Raw genomic sequence first — 19,564 nt, 5'->3', positions numbered from 1 at the left:
TATTGTCTGAAGCAGCCTTAATATCTCAAGTGAATCCAAAGTTATAGGGTTTTTTTCTCCCTATTCACCTCATAGGCTGCTTCCCTCTGCAGATCTACTTAGCTGTCTTATCATATTTTGTTCCCATTTTTTAGATTCTATAATTTATCATAAAACTGTTATTTTGAAATTTTTGTAATTGTTCTTGCATTCTTAGATTTTGGGACAGCTGATTATAAGTGAACTGATTGACAATAGAGAGAATGAAATAACCATTCGGCACTGCTGAATGCTTTCAGTACCTTGTTTGTTGCTGTTCAGTGATCAAGTACACATAATTCTTTCTGTTGCTTCTCTCCTTCAGTGGTATTTTTAATACTGGACTCAAAGCATTTCCAGACCTCAACAAAATCTACTCATCTGATGTGAACTTTTTACTGTAAGTATCTGTCTTCACAGCTGGTGGGAATACTGCCATCCTCAGATCCCAAGAAAACCTGTGGTGAAGGTTTCTGTTCTGGAGAAAAAAAATGCTGACACAGCACTTTTTGTCAAGCCATATTTCAATTATCATTAGTACCAAACCTGAAAAATGCCAGGTCACCTAGCACTAGACATTTGACCTGGATGAGAGACACGGACACACAAATGCATTGCTTTTGAATTAGCCAAGGCAGGTAATACACAGCTTCTGCAGGCCTTCTGCGTTATTTTGGTTTGGCTTTGTAATGGCTGTGAAATACCTGAATTAGTCTGAAGTCAGACTAGCATGACATACAGGACCTGGTCTGACATACAGTGACTTCGTGTTAGCAGGCTGTATCAGCATTCTTCTAACCAGTTTGTGCTGGCATGGTGAGCTCACACTGCACTTCTGATACTGCTCTTCCTTGAGCTCCTATATTGCTCAATCATAACCTCTGCTGGCCACACGCCACCTTTCTTCTGACCCTGCCCTGAGCACAGAAGGCTCAAAAGCAGAACTGGACAATCTTGAGAGCAATTGTTTATCATTACACCCTTAAAAAGCTCAGCATTGGATGAGCTCACATTTTTAGGAAGATTTTGGTGAAGACTTATTTTACCCAAACTATGGTACAATTAACATTTTAATAAAGACAACAGAAAAGGAGCTTTAAAAGCAAATTGCCAAAGCTAAGAAATAAAGCAGAACTTTTAAGTTGCTAGTCCAGGAGTACCATGGCTTCATGATAGCCTTTGGCTCAGGCTGGCACGGCATGTCCTTAAGAAAGACAACTATCCATCTCCCTTCTGTCGCTCCTTTTTCCATAATAGTTGAATAACATGTTGAGATTGACAGCATAAGCTTCTATGAACAATTTGTCTAAATACCCTTGCCCAGCCTCACTTACAGAGCCACATTTCAGACACATGTCTATAGTCCCACCAAAAGACCAAAGCACCAGGACTAACAGTTGGCTACTTTTAAGATAGATGTCCTAGGTGGTGGAGCAATCTCTCATTAATTAAAGCCCTCAGCTGGAAAGAATTTTCCTATTAGCAAACTTTGGTAATTTAGTTGGGTTTGTTCACATGAGGCAATCCTACATAACACAAGATCTTCTTCCTTTCTCACACCTTAAAACCCATTTAGCTGAGCTAAAGACACACCTTTCCCTCCTTTTTTTTTTTTTATTTTTATGTGGCTTGAGGCAAATTGCAGAACAATTTCTTGGAGAAAGAAAATAGGAACAAAAATGGGGGCAGAGAGGTCTCCTAGTATTATCCTTAAAGATGTTTCAGAATCAAAGGGTTCTGCAGTAAAAAAAGCAGGTGTTTATTGTTATTCAGAAAACAAAGATGACACCCATCCTTGTGCCCTAACCTGAAATTTAAGTGCAAATTCTGGCTTTTAATGAAATGAAGGAGGAAGAACAGCTCAGATGAAGACTTTGGAAACCGGCACAAAGTAAAAATATTTTGGTCACTACTTAGTCTTAGAGAGAAGTTAACAAGCTTATACTGGAGCAGTGTTCAGCTGGAGGAGGCTTGGCTGCTGGGTGGGCTGGGTGAAAGGCTATTAAAAAGGAGAAGTTTTATGCTAGAAGGTGCTTACAAGGATGTGATTAATTGTCAGGCGTTGTTTCTCTGCTGCTAAGGGACGTTCTTAGCCAAGAATGGTCAGTCCCTACTGTATGCGTGGTCTCCCATTGGCAAGATGAACTTCAGAGCGTTGTAGAAATGCTGATTATTTTGCTAAAGACTCTAGACCTGTAGTGAACAACAAGATCTTCCCTCCCAAGGATCTTTTGATACTAGAGCTAAGCCTTGTGCTAGCTTGTGTTCCATACCTGGAGCTGCTGTGTTTGCCTTGGCTGTAGGCTTCTGAGATTGAAATTTAGTCTACCTAGAGCTCTGAGGGACGTCTACATCTTAAAAGCTATTAGGGAGTTCCTCAAAGACCAAAAGGGCTTTAGCTTAGGCTAAGCTCTATTAAATTGTAAACTAAACACTACACTTACTAAGTAGAAAGAACCAAGAACTAAATAGGCTAGATGGAATAGAAGCCATTTATATGACCATCTGTGTCCTTGCTTCCAACCATTTCAGTGACTTTCTAAGTGGCAGATACCAAAACATTATTTTATTTCTACCTTGAAAATTTTTGATCAATATTACTAACAAAAACAAACATGGGATTTATATGCCACAGACTTTTTATAGACCTGCATGTTCAAGGGAGGTATTTCTAAACACTGCTATTCAATAAAAGATCACCTTTTTGTTTCTTTCATCAAGAAAAAAATCTGCTCTTGAAGAATAGGTTTCTAAATGTTGAATAATGTATAGCTGGGGGAAAAGCATTAACTGTATTGGTATTGGCCCTTGAAGTCAAGCAATTTACACGTAAATGTTTGTTTACAAAAAAGTGAACCAACCTGAAAAATGTCAAACCAAAATAACTTGTGGTGGAAACCACGTATTGGTAAAAACTACTTGGAATGAAAATGGTTGTAGTAGTGTTCAGCATTAGCACATACATATGCACATATATAGCAGAGAAAAGGAATGAAATTGTTCCTGTCACGTGGGGGATTGTTAGGACTTCTCAGCCCATGGACATTACGGTCTGGCCTTGCTAGACCACATCTAATCCATAAGCTGAGGAAAAGAAAAATTTGCAGAGTATTTTGGTTTCCAGGCTCTAACATGATTCAGGAAAGAGCAGGAAAAAGGACAAAACAAACAGCCCCTTGTTTCCACCACCTTTTTTCTCCCTCCTTTCTCCAGGTTAGTCATAGTAAAATCTCTTCACTTGTTCTTTGTCCCTTTCGTCACAACAGAGTTTTGGTCTGAAGATGCATAATATTTATTAAGACTGAAGAGTGGGAGTAAAAAAAGTACTTAAGAAATGACAGGTGGTGAAACGCTCATTGGGACAGGAGTTGAGACTGATGGCTAGGTTAGATCGCACAGCAAGTTGTTCCCCTCGTGCTAGATGCAGTTCTATAAAGTGAAACGCCTCTGCTCTGGGCGATGCGTTACCTATGTCTCAGCTTAGCAAGAGAGCAGGGTTCAGCTCTGAAGGCACTTGGCTGGCTCGGCTGGCACCGCAGCACTATTGACTTTGCTAATTCTCTGGCTTATGAGACAGGACCTGTCTGTGCTGTTACCTGCTACAGTCACCAAGGCTCGCACAGCACACCAGCGCTCACAGACCCCCCTGCCCCAGCAGCTCGCTCCCTGCGTGCTGGAGCGTCCTTGATTCTTAATTACTCCACATGTATCTTCTGGTCTTAGATCTAACTAAGCAAGTTATTCGACACTTTTATCTATTATCAAGGCAGAGAACAATTAATAATAAAACTGTTCTGGAGAAGCACTGTTTTGGGCAGATGTTTGATTGTGATGTTTTGTCTCCTTTTCCAGTGAAATTGCAGATAATCCTTTCATGACTTCGGTGCCTGCAAATGCTTTCCATGGGCTTTGTAATGAATCTCTAACTCTGTAAGTTCTTCCAGTTTAAGTCACTTAAAAGTGATTACCTCTCTCGAGCATATGGTAAAATCTTAAAAAAAAAAAAAAAAATCATCCTTGTTCTACTCTCTACTGGTTTTTAAGAGAAACACCATAGACAGATAGTATCCATAATCTAGTTTGCATAAATCTTTAACTTCTGACAGTGATTTGAATCAGGTCTGCTGCTTTTCTTTAAACTGGCTTGACCAAAGTGGTTTTGCTTTTGTACGATCCTAATTCCAATGAATGGTTATATTGGAGAAAATGAAAGGGAAAGGTTTGCAGAGTTCTCCTTCTGTACAGCTACAGCATGGTTAGAACTGTGTCTAACTTTTTTGCAACCTAAGTGGTACATACTGTGAAAATTAATGGGTGGCAAATGTCAAAAGTGTCATATCTGAAAGAAAATTGTTAAAGAAAATTCACTTATGCAAGTCACACTCTATGTGAGCCACAAGAAAGGGTTGAGGGGAGTGAGAATGGCTGTAATGAGTTATGACCTGAACTAGGAGGAAAAACACTAGAATGCAACAGAATGAATTCTAAAATTCTTTTAAAAATCTTGTGCTGTATGGGAGCAAAAGAATGAATTCTAAAAATTCAGGAAGGCCTGATGGAAAAATCCTACCTATCCTGCTAGGTACTAGTACCTTTAGCCTTCCTTAATCAGTCCTAGAAGAACTTGGTTTCCTTGGTTTTAGATTGAGAGTGGAATGTTATAGCAAAGTGTTCTAGTCTAGTTCTATCTGTGCTGTAAAAAGAAGTAAAAGATGGCACACCTGCCACATGGTATTCTTGATTCAGCTACACTCAAGAATGCTGCTGGGTATTCATTTGACCTTGGACTAGAATTGCTGCTTCTTCAAGAGATTAAAATTAACCCAACTATAAATATGCTGTTGCCAAGAAAAATGATACAGAAGATGTTAGGTATTCAGGTATTAAAGCAACCCAAAATACATTAATTTTGGTTGGTGTGGTGTTTTTTTTTTTGCTTGCAGCAAACTCTACAATAATGGTTTTACCAGCATCCAAGGCCATGCTTTTAATGGGACAAATCTGGATGCTCTGTAAGTAGCAGATCTTCTTTCAGAAAAAAGTTATGTAATAAATACTCTATACTTGTTGGAGGCTCTCAAATACGTATCTTATTCTAATTATTTTAATTAGAGAGGACCCTGATTTCAGCTAGCAATAAAAATAACAGCATTCAATGTCTTTTGCAGTGTGCTTTCATTTGGTATGTATAGTTGTAGTTCAGAAATAAAACCATGCCAGTTATTCCAGTGTGAATTTTGTTTCAGTTTAAAGCTACAATAAAATTTCTTTTGATCAGTTAATATCTCTAAGACAATTTGGAAGATAATTATGCTGGTTTACTTACAAGACAGTTTATTTTAGGAAGTGTAGCACTGATAATGGTAGCAGCCTTTTTCTGCAAAGCCGAGTGTTGTAAGGTGTTGGAAGCGATTCAGAGGAACCAGTCACTTGCACTAGAAATGAGAGATGGGCAGCTCAAAAGCATGGAGCAACCATTTCACCTTTCCCTTCGCCTTCTTATTGCAGTTTCTGGAAAACTAATACTTAGTGAGTGAATAACCTTTTTACACCATACCCCAAATCGTCTGCCTCAATCATTAACACAGACCAAATCTCAATTTCAGAGGCTCCACTCACTTTGGCAGAGCTTACTTTGGCCCTGCCAAGGCTTGACTGAAAAGTCTGGCTGGCAGGCTCATGAGAAAAGAGATTTCTTCATTGTGAGCTCTTAAATTAACCGGAGAGGCATTAGGATGGACATGATTATTTGCTTTATTTTAAATTGGTCTTGGAGTTTATAAAATCATCCTTCATGTGGTCTTAATCTTTCCAAACTACCTCTTTTTTTTTTTCTTTTTTTTTTTTTTTTCCCCTCCCTAACAGCTAGCTAGAATTCCTAGATTTTGAAAGGTTAAACTAAAGATCTGGGATAGGTCTTAACTCACATTAGTTCAGTGGCTTTGAACTTTCATACGAGAAAGGCAGTTTTTCATGATGACATAGTGTTTGTACTAGAGCTTACAGAAATCACGAGATGTAAAATATGGCAAAATTAATCCAGTGCCTTGACTGAATCCCTCTAAGCTGTATATGCAATACTTAAAACCTTTCTGAGCCTTAGCCAATATATGAACTGTGTTGGCTCTTTCATTTCTTACATTTTGATGATGCACAGGTCGGAGATGATTCTGTAGGAAATTTTCTTTTTGCTTCTCTGATAGTGTGCAAGTGCTATCGCTTCTGTGCTCTTTGGAATTTTCCTTATTATTAAAGAATGAAGTGAAAATGTAGTTTTAGAAGATTTGGAGTCTTAAACATTAGCTTCATTGGACTGGGTGGAAATAGAGAAGCAGAAACACATAATAGGTTCTGGAGACACTGCTTGCTTACTTTCAGAAAAAAAGTTTGTAATTACTGTTCTTTAAGGGTATTTCAGTATTCCTTAAGGCCTCAAGGGTAGAGGGCCTTACAGGCAGATCTGGATAGACTCGAGAGCTGGGCAATCACCAGCCATATGAAGTTTACCAAGAGCAATGCTGGGTTCTCCACCTTGGATGGGGTAATTGTGGTTAGACATACAGACTGGGGGGCGGGAGGCTGGAGAGCAGCCCTGTGGGAAGGGATGGGGGGTTGGGTTGATGGCAAGTTGAATAGGAGTCAACAGTGTGCCCTGGCAGCCGAAAGGGTCGGAGTGCCCTGGGGTGCATCAGGTGTGGCACAGCGAGCCGGTCGGGGGGCGACTGTCCCACCTTGAGTACGGTGTGTAGCTTTGGGCACCCCAGTGCAGGGAGGACATCAAACTGTCAGAGTCCAAGAGGAAGGTGACCAAGTTGGTGAAAGGCCTCAAGGGAAGGATGCGTGAGGAGCAGCTGAGGTCATTGGTTTGTTCAGCTGGGAGAAGAGAAGGCTGAGGGGTGACCTCAGGGCACTCTGCAACCTCCTCAAGGGGGGCAGCAGCGGGGGAGGGGCTGGTCTCCTCTCTCTGGTGACCAGCGATAGGGCACGTGGAAATGGCACGAAGCCACGTCAAGGGAAGATCAGATTGGACATCAGGAAAAGGTTCTTCACCGAACAACGGGTGGTCGTTGACTGGAACAGGCTCCCCAGGGAAGCTGCCATGGCACCAACCTGGCAGAGTTCAAGGAGCGTCCAGACAACACTCTCAGTCACACGGTTTAGCTTTAGGCAGTCCTGTGAGGACCAGGGGGCTCGACTCGATGATCCTTGTGGGTCCCTTCCAACCTGAGGTATCCTCTGATTCTAAGCGAATCTTCCCAGAGACTGACTATGAGGCACTAGTTAAGCAAATAAAATAAAAAAACTAACCCAAAAGACCTCAACCCAAGCTTACTTGCGGGGCTTTATCTACTAGCAGTAAAAATGGTTTATTACAACAAACAGTTTTCTCCTAATTAAATCATATGACATTTACTTGGAGCAAAGGACTACTTCAGATTTAAAAGGCAAACTAGGAAGCTGAACATCTGTGGTAAAGCCTTTATCTGTTTGATAAAACGACGCTGAAATTTCTAAACTAATTTTCTGAAGTAGGTCGGTTACCATATGCCAAGATAAGGTGTAATTTTGCTAAGTGCAAGCTTGGAGATTTGTTGTTTCTAGCAGCAGTATTACGTTAATGCAGAAGGCAAATACTGCGTTTTCTGTATTCTGACATTTCTAATTTGAACTCCAATTTATCTACCACTGTACAGTGAAGGAGGGACCTGTTTTCCTCCAGGTCTGATACAAGGTCCTTTGGACTTGATGAAACTAGGAGCAAAAAGAAACTAAGAGCAAAAGAGTGAAGGAAAGACATTTTAATGGACTTTGAATGGTGCCCTCAAGGAGGAAAACAAGTAAAAAAAGGAAAACAATCAAAAATAGTAATTAATTTTTGACAAATCATCCAAAGACTCCATCTTCCATCCATAAATCAGAAGATGCTTTGGGAATCTCGGAGGCCACGTTCCACCATGCAGTGTGCCTTTCTACCACTCTGCAGTGTTAAAAAAACCCGGCGTAATTCAAGGAGGTGAAAACAGTCAATGCAGATACAGGTGTGGAACCATGCACAAATGGTTTCCATTATCATACTGAATAATGGCACTACCTAATAAATCTCATCCAACAAGGATCTGGGTTTAATAGCAAACCACGGTATCGCTGGACGTGTTTTGTAAAGGCAGGGAAGTAAAGAACCAGGAATGAAGGGCCAAATGATGCTTTTACTGAGCAGCATTCATCTAAAACTTGAATCCCTCGTTATAACACATGACTAAGGTCCATGAACTGCATCACTCCTGCAGACTTCTGCAAAATGGTGCTCCTGCACCAATGTTTATTTCTGTAAGGAAACTGGTGAGGGAAGAAGATTTTTTTCAAAAAACATATTTCCAGTGAATGGCAAAATATATTTGTGCTGAGCTTTTACAGAGCTGTCTAAATCACTGAAATGGCAAGTGTGCAATCTCAAAATCTAATTTCAAAAATAAACTCCACAAGAATATATTTACTTTGGTATAGGCTCTCAGGGATCACTTATAATGCTTGGCTTAGCTCAGTCAAGATAAACAGTGGTGTAGAAAAGCCATATGATGAATCCTTAATACTGCTCACTTACCACTGCGTCTCTTTTGGCTGTTATCCCTTTCTATAGCCTTCATTTCCTAATCCAACAGGATGCATAGATATATTAACAGTACATGTCTAGCGCCCGTTTAACACTACAGCGGTGATACTTAAATGTGTGGCTAACATTATTTTTCTCCTTGCTTGTTAAGCTCTGCTGCCTTATTTTAAAATCAGAAGCTGAAAGCAAGCAAGCAGATACTATGAAATAGTACGTGATTCCATAAGCCAGTGAGGTATTCCAACCAGGAGCTTCAGTAACGTAACTAACTTGGGTTTTCACTAAGTGATCCTTTGGAAGAAAATTTTGCAAAACCTCCCGTTTGCCCTCATCTGGCTGTTCATTCTCATTCCATCGCTCCCTGTGCTGATAAAATTGGTTGTGGGACTGCAGTAAAACCTGATCAGTGAAATAATCCAGTTTAAAAAAAACACCGAGAAAGGTGTATCCAGCTACAGTACGGGGGATGGCACGAGTGACCGTGGGCTACGGAAGAAGAGAAATACAGAACTTTTACACTGAAAAAAGAAAGGTATGTGGAACTATGTGTTTGTTAGCTGAAGTAGCTGGTCAACAGTGTTCATTCGTATTCTTTACCCCCAGAAGAAAATATACTTTTGGTAAAAATATTTTGTAAAAATATCTTCAGGCCTTTTAGCATCTTTCAGTTTTTCATCTCAGTTGAAGATTTTGAATATTTTAAGTATTCAGGATTTTGTTCTTCTTTTGCCATCACATGCTTTTCACGTTTGCTCTGCATCTCCGAAATGGTGTCCCTAAAGAGCTCCCAGAATGCTCTCAATAATTTAGCTTTGATACTTTTGTTTATTTTTAAGGAAGTTTTCTCATCTATATGTATTTGTCCTTTTTGGAGACTATAGCTGTAGTGTACCCTTTGGCTTTTTTGGTCCTACAGAGTTGCTGAATATCAGTAGCTGGTGGTTGCTCTTTTAAACAGACTTTAGACCGTCACATTTTAAAACGTGTGCCACAAGCTCAGATCAAAAGTTGCTTTTCCTCATGCAGATTCTCTAATCTGTTGCTTTATGAAGCATGCGCTGATAACGTCTGAATACTAGCTTTCTGCCGTGCCCTGACATGACACTGTCTGGTGTTACACAGCAGCTGAAGTGCCCTGTTGCTGTTCTGTGACCTCAGAAGACCCTGCTCAGCAGACTGCAGTCAGGTTGTTTTCTGCTGGGGTGTGACTTAGTGCAGTATTTTTCCCACTTACCCCCCAGCCTTGAGTCCATAGAGATTCTGTTTTAGTCACTGGCATAGTTAAGATCGCTGATCTGATTTGATGGGGGGGAAAAAAAAAAAAAAAAAAAGGCAAGCCAAAAAAAGCAAGCCGCCTTTTACTTCTAGCACTATGAAACCATCAGTGTATCCTACTCCCGATCCAGCATTTAATACCCCAGATTCCCCGCATACTTTGCACGGTGGTATTCATGCCTACCTTCCACCAGCTTTACAAAATTACTAGTATTCTAGTGTCCCCATTGGGGATAGATATTCCACTTCACCCATGGGATTTCTAAGACTTCCAACACGTGTTGTGCTTTTCTTTACTGCAGTGCATTTAAATGACATCCTCTGTCATTCCACTATCAGCAACAACAGGATTAAGGGCACTCTCAGAAGGAGCTATATTGGCCGTACATAAGATTTTTATTTACTGAAGTCTTCTTTCCATTTAAAAGAGGTACCTATCAAAATAAAAGGGCTTAAACAACTGAAATCAATTAGCATCAGGAAATTGTGCATTCTGATGGGCCTGACTCATCTATGTGAAAACTGGCAGCCACCCCTGCAGCCCCTCCTTGGTAACGCATCGTTATTAACTTCCCAAAAGCCTCTAGCTGGCTGTTTCTACTCAGAAGTTAGAAGATTTTTATTGCATATGTAAACTATTATATTTCAGTTTTATCACTCACTATGGTGCTCAAATATCAGGGGAAAATATTTTAAAATTGGACAAGCAACTACCTGGTTGTATAACAGTTACTAAAGCAGACAGGTTTTATTAGGTCAGGCAGGTGTTTCTGTCCTTCAAAACTACAGCCTAGGTGTTGAAATCTGGGATTAATTCTTATCTCTTGCTCTGGTTTTAATTTTTGTATTAGTTTTGCAGACAAAATCACAAGGAAATTTGCAAACTGAAGCAAAAGCTCACAACAGAAGTGACTAGGTTGTCATTTACAGAGTGTGAAAGTCAGTTCTCAGAAAACACAAATGTCAGGTGATATCAGAATGCCATATATTTCTAAAGAAAGAGAGGTTATTTCAAATAACAAGAGCTGAGAGGATGAATTAAGCTATTTTCCTCAGTAAGAAACAAGGCTTTGGGCATGGGTGATGTCCAATGAATAACAGTCCAGAAGTGTCACCCTGACCCGGCTCCCTAAGACTTTGTGTCGTGTAACCCAGCCAAAGTGCATTTACTTTTCATTTCTCACTATGGTGATCAATATAAGCTTATATCCAGTGAATGTTATGGGAAATCTGCCAATGACTTCAACTGGGGCAGGATTAGCATCTTTACTTGATATTTTTTTTCCCCCCACAGCAAGAAATAACTGCTCTGGCTTTATTATTTTTACAGCTAACCCCAGTTCAGCTATCTGAATTTGAAAGACTTTTCCGGCCCAGAGATAAAATAGCGGCCTTCTGCACTTTTCTGGATCAATTCCATTACCTCCACGGCCACCATCTCAAATGGTGGTTTTCTTCCAGAACTTAAAACTGGCAAAGGTTTGACCTTTGCATTTTTGCCACCAACTGGCACGATGGGCACAGCTCACAGCAATTGCAAGGACACCCTCTGAAATGTGTGGTGACAACCTTGCTGTTGTATTTTTTTTTGTCTTCGTAACTACTTCACAAGCTAGCTTTAACATATTTGTAATAGTTATAGTACCAAACATCCCCCTCTGCTTGAGGTATTACTGCCTGCATTAGTAGTATCAGATTCTTTCTCCTTTCATTTCATTTAATTTCTTTCATAGGTCTGGTCTGGGCATCTTATCGTTTCTGTGCCAACTGAAATGTCATGAAGTTTCTATTTTTAAGATAATTTTGTTGAAATTCTGAGCAACGTCACCTGGCTTCACTTGGGCAATATTGTTGGTCTTCTATTTCTCACTTTTGCTGCTGATCTCGTCATTTGGAATTTTCTCTGCCTTTATCTGTCCTGTGAAACATGACCTCCCTAAGGCAGTCTGCGGCCCTTGCAAAGTTTCCGTCCTTTAGCTGGACCGAGGACCACGTCGTCTTCTCTTGAGCAATGCTTTATGGTCATCATCTGCAATCATCTTCTTTTTCTTCGTTCTGGCATGACAAGACCTCCACCAGCCATGTGCCCTTGTTGGTGAAATGTCCAGCAATCCTGACACTTGCAGTTGTTGGGTCTGGGTCACCCACTGTGGTCATACCTATGTCACTACAAGCTCTTGTTCCTGCTTCTGCTGGCCCTGAGCTACCGGTGATGTTGCAGGCTGTGGACCCTTTTGATGCTCCTGGACAGCAGCCTCATGCTTTTATCTGTGGTTTGCTACTGGGGCCATTAGACTTTACCTTTTCCACTGTATAGAAAATGGATAAAATTTATAAATAGGATAGTCACAGGTGCTATGAGTCTCTTCTGCCTAGGCACCATGGTCCTTCAGGGCCTTTACAGCGTTGATCACTCTACCATCATCTTATCAATGGGATCATACGTTCCCCTCGACAACTTTCCTTGGCAGTTTTCTGTGTTCCCTCCTTAACGGGTTACGCTGCATTTCTGGCCCGAAGCTCAGTCCTGCAGCTGTACCATCCCCTTTGCTGCTGTGGTTCAAACTTCTCTCCGAGGTCCTTTCTCATCCTAGGACAGAAACAAAACGCTTTGACTGTTTTGTCTTAGGTAGGGCCCCTCAGCCACGGGGCACTTGGCACCTGGCCAGGAAGTAGATATCCCTCCCCCCTCCCCCAGGGGCTACTATATTTGGAATATGATTCACAATCTCATCACGAGGCTTCAATTTCCATCTAAATTAAGTTAAAAAGCATGACTAGGTTTGATGCCTGCAAGCTGTTTCTCTTGTAAACAGTGTGACAGAAGTGACTGAACTCAGTAAAAACACCACCTAGGGTTTAATTGCTGGCTTAGGGCAAGAATTACCAGTAGTATCTGTGTGTATGTAGTATACACATGCACATATATATGTATGTATGTATTGCAACTTAATCTTTAGCCTCTTTTCATTACTCAGCTAATTCAGCACATCCCTGCCTGTGTGTTCAGGAGATGTAGCTGCTTGTACCTGCAGTCCTCCTCCCTCCTGCCCAGGAGGAACCACCTCGTCAAGGAAATTAATGTGCCTGGTGTGTTTTGGGAAGTAGTTTATAGCTGGACAATTCTTCCAAAACCACATTTTTAATCTATTTCAAATATACCCAACTAATACACACCAGCTGGCACCCTATGCATAAAAATAATGCTTATTCTTCTGTTTCATCACATTCTGTGTATATGTGCTCTTTGCAGAATGATGTAAAATATGCTCGGTGCCCTATGTCTGTGACTGGCAGAAGAGCAGGATGCCTGTGCTTCTGCTGCTCCAGCAAGATTTTTTAATTTATGCCTTCTCAGTACACCTGCAACTGTAGAAATATTGTAGCCAATTATTTCTCCCAAGTCTTTCTACAAAAAACATAAATTCTATCAGCCCACTGAGAACAAAAGTCTCAGACAGAAATGCATAGCCTCTGTAAAGCAATTTGGAACTTGACTGAATTACCTGCAATAATAATCCGTGTATTTATAAGTTTCCCAAATGACAGTTTTGGACCACGGTAAACAGGAATCCAGCTAAAATATAATAATAATAATAATTTAAAAAAAAATCAAGATTAATTCTAGGTCAGTCACTTTTAACTCTAAAAACACAGAACTGAATTTAACATTGATTGTTCCACTTGGGTTATGTTCATTTTTTGAGCGCTCAGTAGTAGTCTCGCTTTGCCTGGCTTTAATCACGCACCTTTAACTCAACTCTGTACATTCCCGGCTTCCTGAATCCCCACTTTCTTAGTCAGTTTGCAGAGTGATGGGAATTAATATTGCTCCTTGCTTACATCGATCATGTAATGACAGGAGAAATTTGCAGCATTCTGTATTTCAGGAAAGTGTTGGCTACTCAGGAAACTGTTCACGGTTTTCACAAGACTTTAGATTCTTAAATTTTTTTTTATGTTAAGTTTTACGTTATTTTTTCCTTCAGATTTATCATCCTTCTCCCTCTCTTGCTCTTCTTAGAACAAAACCTCATTCTTAACTGTTGACATGTACATGGGAGCCTCCACTTGGCTATGGAGATTTTAAAGCATTCAAAATTTATCAAGCTCAGAACAAGGAGGGAATTATTTTCACGTTTGTTCATTATGTGTTCCTGGAAGTATCATGTAAATCCCCATAACCTAAGTCTGATGAAGCCCAACCAATCTATTTCACCTCATGCTCACACATATTTACCTGCAGATACAGTGTGTATGCATGTGTCTCTATGTGTATGACAGAGAGAGAAAAAGGATATGGAGCAAAGATAATTTATTTTGCTAATCTGTTTGTTCAGGAATTTAATTTATTTTCAAAATGGTAAGCCTGTATTTTGTTTCTTGGGTACAGAGAAAATGAAGTAACGGATTATGGTTCAATATGTTGTTGGGATGGGATGGCGCTTATACATATTGCTTTTGTGAAGCTATTTAGCCAGGTAAACTGAAGATCTTCTTTAGCCTACGCATAACTATTGCCAGATCACTGTGTTCTGTTTGCTTCTGCAGCTACCTGCACAAGAACAAGTACCTGGAAGTTATCAATGATGATGCATTTCTGGGAGTGTACAGTGGACCAACTCTACTGTAAGTAGAAAGGAGAAAATGAAGTACCGAAAACTTTAGAAATCATACTGGTTCAGGTTGCACTTTATTTCCAACCGTTATTAGCAGCACAGCAGGAAATGGCATGTTTACAAAAAGAGTATCAGCAACAAATCCGTGCTTTAGGGAATAAATTTAAGAAATGCTTGCATCTTACATTAGAAATCCTGTTCCTACCAGTTTTTCTTCTGAAAGATTTTGTACTGCAGTCTGCCTTACAACTCTACAATTGTAGCACAAACACAAAAGAAACTGAATCAGAGGTGAAAGAATAACTTTAGACAGAATGAAGTTATTTCTGGTGCTCTTATCTTCTTTCTCATTTAATTCGGCTTCCAGTTGGATTTTACAGTCCTTGAAAGAACTGTTCACTAAAATTAGGAATCGCAATACAGAATGAAACAAAAAACTTTAAGAAGTTTAAGACCTTCAAGAAGAATCATCCAGCACATCATGTAGCGCATAGGACCGATGGCGGGGTGAAGTGCTGAAAGCGGGATCCCCTCCTCCACTGCAAAACCAGACGCTCACTCCATGTAAGAATCCCTTTTACTTTCTGCTCTCCTGGGAAACAGCCAACATCTATCAGGATACCGGTGCAGTGTTCACAGAAGGAATCCTAGCAGCTAGCTGTAATAACAAAAAGGTGCAGAAGACACTATTTTTCTCCCGGAATCTTTCCAACTCCAGAAACCAGGCTGGCTACCAGTGACACAACAATCTACAGCAGAAGCCGAGTTGGTTTTACCCACTTGATGCGAAGAAGAGTTGTGTCCCTGCCGTGCAAAGCTGCAGCAGACCTTTGATGGCGAGGTCACCGGCAAGTCCCTGGTCCCCCTGCATCCCAAGTCAGATGCATTTCAGAGCCTGGGTGTGAACAGCAGCCTGTCTTCTGCTTCAGGCAGCTAAATGACTTTGTCTGGTGGGGTGAAAAGGAAGATCTGGCTGAGGACCCACCTCTCAGGGTCACATTGCTCCTCCATAAGGTCCACTGGAGTTATTAGCAGAGTTCTTGGGAGCAGGGTCTGAGACCAGTTCTGGGGAGTATCAGGTTTTCCTTTCACCGGCTGGAGGGGAGAGAGAAGCACAGACCATTCCTGCAGTCACACTTCTGAAGCAGAAACCTTGAAAAATTGGCAGTGGAGCAAGCAGCAGCCCATAATAGTCAGTTATTCCAACAGAAAATCATGCCAAACCACTCCTGTCACACTGGGGTGACATTTTGTCCATTTTCTAAAGTCATCCTCGATTTTTCCAGTGGCACCTGAAGCATCACCAGAAAGAAGGAGATGGGAAGCAGCAGCACAGCCACCCACACAAGGACACGCAGGCCAGCTCTTCCTCCCCTTCACTCACTGCTTTCGGTCCCCTTCCCTCCGCAAAAACCTGCTGCAGGACTGCATAGGTCAGTAGGGATAACATCATGTCACAACCTTCTTGCCTGAAGCCTGGCAGCTCTGGCTGCCAGCCGTGGGCAATCCCACCCCCTGCTTCTCTCCAGAGGGTCTGCAGAGGGAGGAAGGCAGTCCAGTCCTCTTCACTTGAGGTTGCAAAGTCCTTGGGATGCAGGTGTTAATAAGTAAAGGCAGTAACACCCTGCACTGTGTCCCTCAAGATGCTGTCAAGGACTAATGAGCCCATTTTTTTTATCTTCTTATCACTAAATCACCTGGAGGATAAACTTCAGTTGTGCCATGAGGGGCCAGATCCTGAGACTGCAGTGAAAGGCAGTGTTTTCTGACCATGTCTTAAAAGTTGTATGTTCTAGATAAGAAAAGCACAGCCAAGGCCCTGGGTCCATGATCAGGAGGAGAACCAGCCATCTAGGCAGAGTGAAAAAGACTGTTCTGGAAGCAGAAGGCAAGAGATCAAGAGGGAAACCCTGAAAAAACTCACCGAGGGGCTGTTAAACCTCCTGCTCAGGGAGCCTTTGTGGTGGCTGTTGCTCCTCTTCCTCCCTGGTAGTGGGGTCACCTTCACTTCCCTGCTTCTGCTTTGAGCAGGGCTCAGGCCACCCACCCCTGCACTAAGATGGTCCTTGCTGGAGAACCACGACAGAAGCTGTGTCGGTGCTGAGCAAGCCTTTTTTATTAGTATTTGGCTAACAAAGCCTTTTTCTTAATATTGCACGTGGCACCAGAGAAGCCCTTTCTCATTTTTTTTCCTGGCCAGAAAGAACACTACAGAAAAAAGTTACAGCTGATGTAACTTTACCTGGGCACCGTGTTTCCATGATGACACTACTTTGTCACAATAAATGCATGGCCCCAAAACACGGTGCAGCCTCCTATTACGCCTGGGGTCTCGTAGGGCTCACTGCACATCTTCCCTCTGAAGGCTACAGGTGGTGCGATGGGTTGAAAAGCTCCTTCCTAGGGATGGCAGAAGACAGAAGACTTGGATTTTAAGTCTAAGGGAGGTGAGAGCAGGCAGCAGCACAGATTTTGACTCTTAGAGTTACAGTGGGTATTCAAAGCAGCAGTGTTGTTATGCTACACAGGTCAACAAGTAATGACACACTGCAAAGGGCTGTGGGGTAATCATTTTTTTTTTGCCTACTAATTTGCTCTACTAACGCTGCCAGCAAGCTCACCCTGCAAGGGGTAGCTCTGAGGTGTTTGAGCTACATGTAACCTCTTGTTTCAGGGGCTACTGTTTAATTCCGAGGGTGCGCATACGTAACTGTAAAGAATTTCCTTCTCACTCTGTTTTTAAGTCAGGTATGTCTTGATTTTGTCAAATAACTTGAAATTTTTCTAATCTTCTATAATTGCCGTGCTAGCCCAGCTGCTATTGATTCTCAGTCTCAGGATGTGTTCTACATCTGCAGTCTAAACAAGCAGTTATCCACCTCCCGTTAGAATGAGACACCTCCGTGGCTAACAACCGTCCTGCCAGCATTTCTATTTAAAGAGGGATGTGGTACCATAGCGGCACTACAAAGACAGATATTGCTACTCAAAGGCAGAAGGCATAAAATGGCAGGGAAACAACAGAAAGTCTGTAGTGATTAAAAAGTCGGAGTATTTCACACCATGATCCTTTGATTTGCTAGTCCTGAGCTAAAGATCTTAGGAAGGTGTCGTGGTTTAACCCTGGCTGCAGCTCAGCTCCACGCAGCTGCTTGCTCACCTCGTGCCCAGTGGGATGGGGGAGAGAACTGGAAGGCTGAAAGGGAGAAAACTCATGGGTGGAGATGAAGACAGTTCAATAATGAAAAAAGGACAGAAAATAAAAACAACAAGGTGGGGGGGCAGGGAGGGACACAAAGCAAACCCAAGAAGAACAAGTGATGCAAGAAAAAAATTGTTTACCTTCAACCGAGTGATGCCCAGCCAGCCCCTGAGCAACAGCAGCTCCTGCAAACTTCCATCCAGCTTTTATTGCTGAGTGCAGTGTCATAGTGTGGGACACCCCTGGGCTCAGCGGGGGCGGCTGTCCTGGCTGTGCCCCCTCCCAGCTCCTGGTGCCCCCCAGCCTGCTCGCCGGGGGGGAGGGGGGAGGGGCAGAGCAGCCCCTGGCGCTGTGTCACCCTGCTCAGCAGGCACCGCAGCACCCCGGGGACAGCGCTGGTCACAAATCCTAAACACACCTTTTCTCATTTTTAAGTCTCTTGCCTCACATTCTTACATGCCCCAAAACCCCTCTCATAAGAATAATCACTCCCCGTCACCTGCTTTACGACATGCCCGGCACCGATAGCGTACCGCTGCTTCCAGTCCTAGGCTTTCCCAAGAGAGAAATCCTTATCTACTCCTTATCACTTTATATATGAACAACCTGATACTTGTAATCATCCTTGCTGCAGCTTTCTGTGCTCTTATTATAAACCGCATAGAGGATTTATAGAACTGCATAGACCATTTCAGACGCAGTCATATTAGATTGACAAAATGAAGTTTTTCTGTTCTCTTTTCCATTTCTTTCCTAAAAAATCTTACCATTCTATTTCCCCTCAACATTATTAAGTAGCACTGACCTGACATTTGCAGAGAGGACTCCAAGATCTTCCCAGCGTGCCAAGTAAATTAAACCCCACTGTCATCCACATACAGTTAAGACGCCTTATTCCTAAATACGCTTTACAATCACCCGTATTGAATCACGTCACTTATTTTACCGCGCCGTCACTTAGAATCGCAGGATCATCCTGCTTCTTTAGACAATCAGCGTTAGCTTTCACTACCTCGTATATTATTTTGTGTCAGAGACGCACTTTGTTGCAGCTACTGCCATTCTCTTCCCCTGAGTATTTCAGTAGTAGCAGTGCTAGCCTAGCCTCTGCCGCCATGGTGGGGTATGTTCAGATACCGGTTCATTTTCCAGTCCTCCTCTAGCATGAAACTTATCACCTCTCCCCAGGCTTTTCCCCCACTCTTTTATGTTTTTTTCATTAATCCAGGAAAGCCATCCTCCTCGTCACATAACGGATTAACTACCTCAACAGCCCTTGATATCTCGTTTTGTCAAGGCTCTTCAGAAATCCCAATTCATTCTACAAACAGGATCATCTTTCTCCACATGTTTGTGCCAGAACACCTTCAAAGAACTCCCAAAAATTTGCGAGGTGTCACTGCCCTTCCACAAAGCCTTTCACACAGCATTTAACCATCTTCCCTTCCTGCAGGTAGCTGCCACCACCATGAGGACTTGATGGAGACCCATGGGGGTTGCTGAAAGTCCAGCCTTGTCTTGGTAAGATCTAGTCCAAGATCTAGTTTACCAAGATGTTTTGCTTCAGAAGGAGAGCTCTATACAATGAGGAAACTGGTGGGGGGAAAAAAAAAAAAAAAGGAGCAGGCCACTGATTAAGGGACTGGAGCATCTGTCATAGCAGAATCGGCTGAGAGAGTTGGAAATTTTAGCCTGGAGAAGAGTCAAAGGAACCTCCGCAACGTGTATAAATACTTGATGGGCAGGGATGGGGACAGGGAATTGGGAAGATGGAGCCAGGGTCTCCTCAGGTGTCCAGTGACAGGAGAAGAGGCAAAAGGCACAAACTGAAATACAGGA

General features: G+C 42.0%; 2 protein-coding genes across 3 annotated transcripts in view; one reads left to right on the top strand and one right to left on the bottom strand.

Moving 5' to 3' along the window:
• Positions 1-19,564, top strand: part of TSHR (thyroid stimulating hormone receptor) — a 68,855-nt gene that overhangs the window by 37,214 nt on the left and 12,077 nt on the right. For both annotated transcript variants that reach the window (XM_080395231.1, XM_080395230.1), the window contains 4 exons: positions 344-418; positions 3,871-3,948; positions 4,962-5,030; positions 14,456-14,533. In XM_080395231.1, coding sequence (XP_080251357.1) covers positions 344-418; positions 3,871-3,948; positions 4,962-5,030; positions 14,456-14,533 — 300 coding nt within the window. The remainder of the gene's footprint in view (positions 1-343; positions 419-3,870; positions 3,949-4,961; positions 5,031-14,455; positions 14,534-19,564) is intronic.
• Positions 14,579-19,564, bottom strand: part of GTF2A1 (general transcription factor IIA subunit 1) — a 63,061-nt gene continuing 58,075 nt past the window's right edge. The window contains exon 10 of the mRNA XM_080395232.1: positions 14,579-16,923. The gene's annotated coding sequence lies outside the window, so the exon portion shown is untranslated. The remainder of the gene's footprint in view (positions 16,924-19,564) is intronic.

This window comes from Falco punctatus (assembly GCF_963210335.1).
Source record: "Falco punctatus genome assembly, chromosome: 7".
Taxonomy (NCBI): Eukaryota; Metazoa; Chordata; class Aves; order Falconiformes; family Falconidae; genus Falco; species Falco punctatus.
This window is presented reverse-complemented; position numbering and strand designations above follow the sequence as displayed.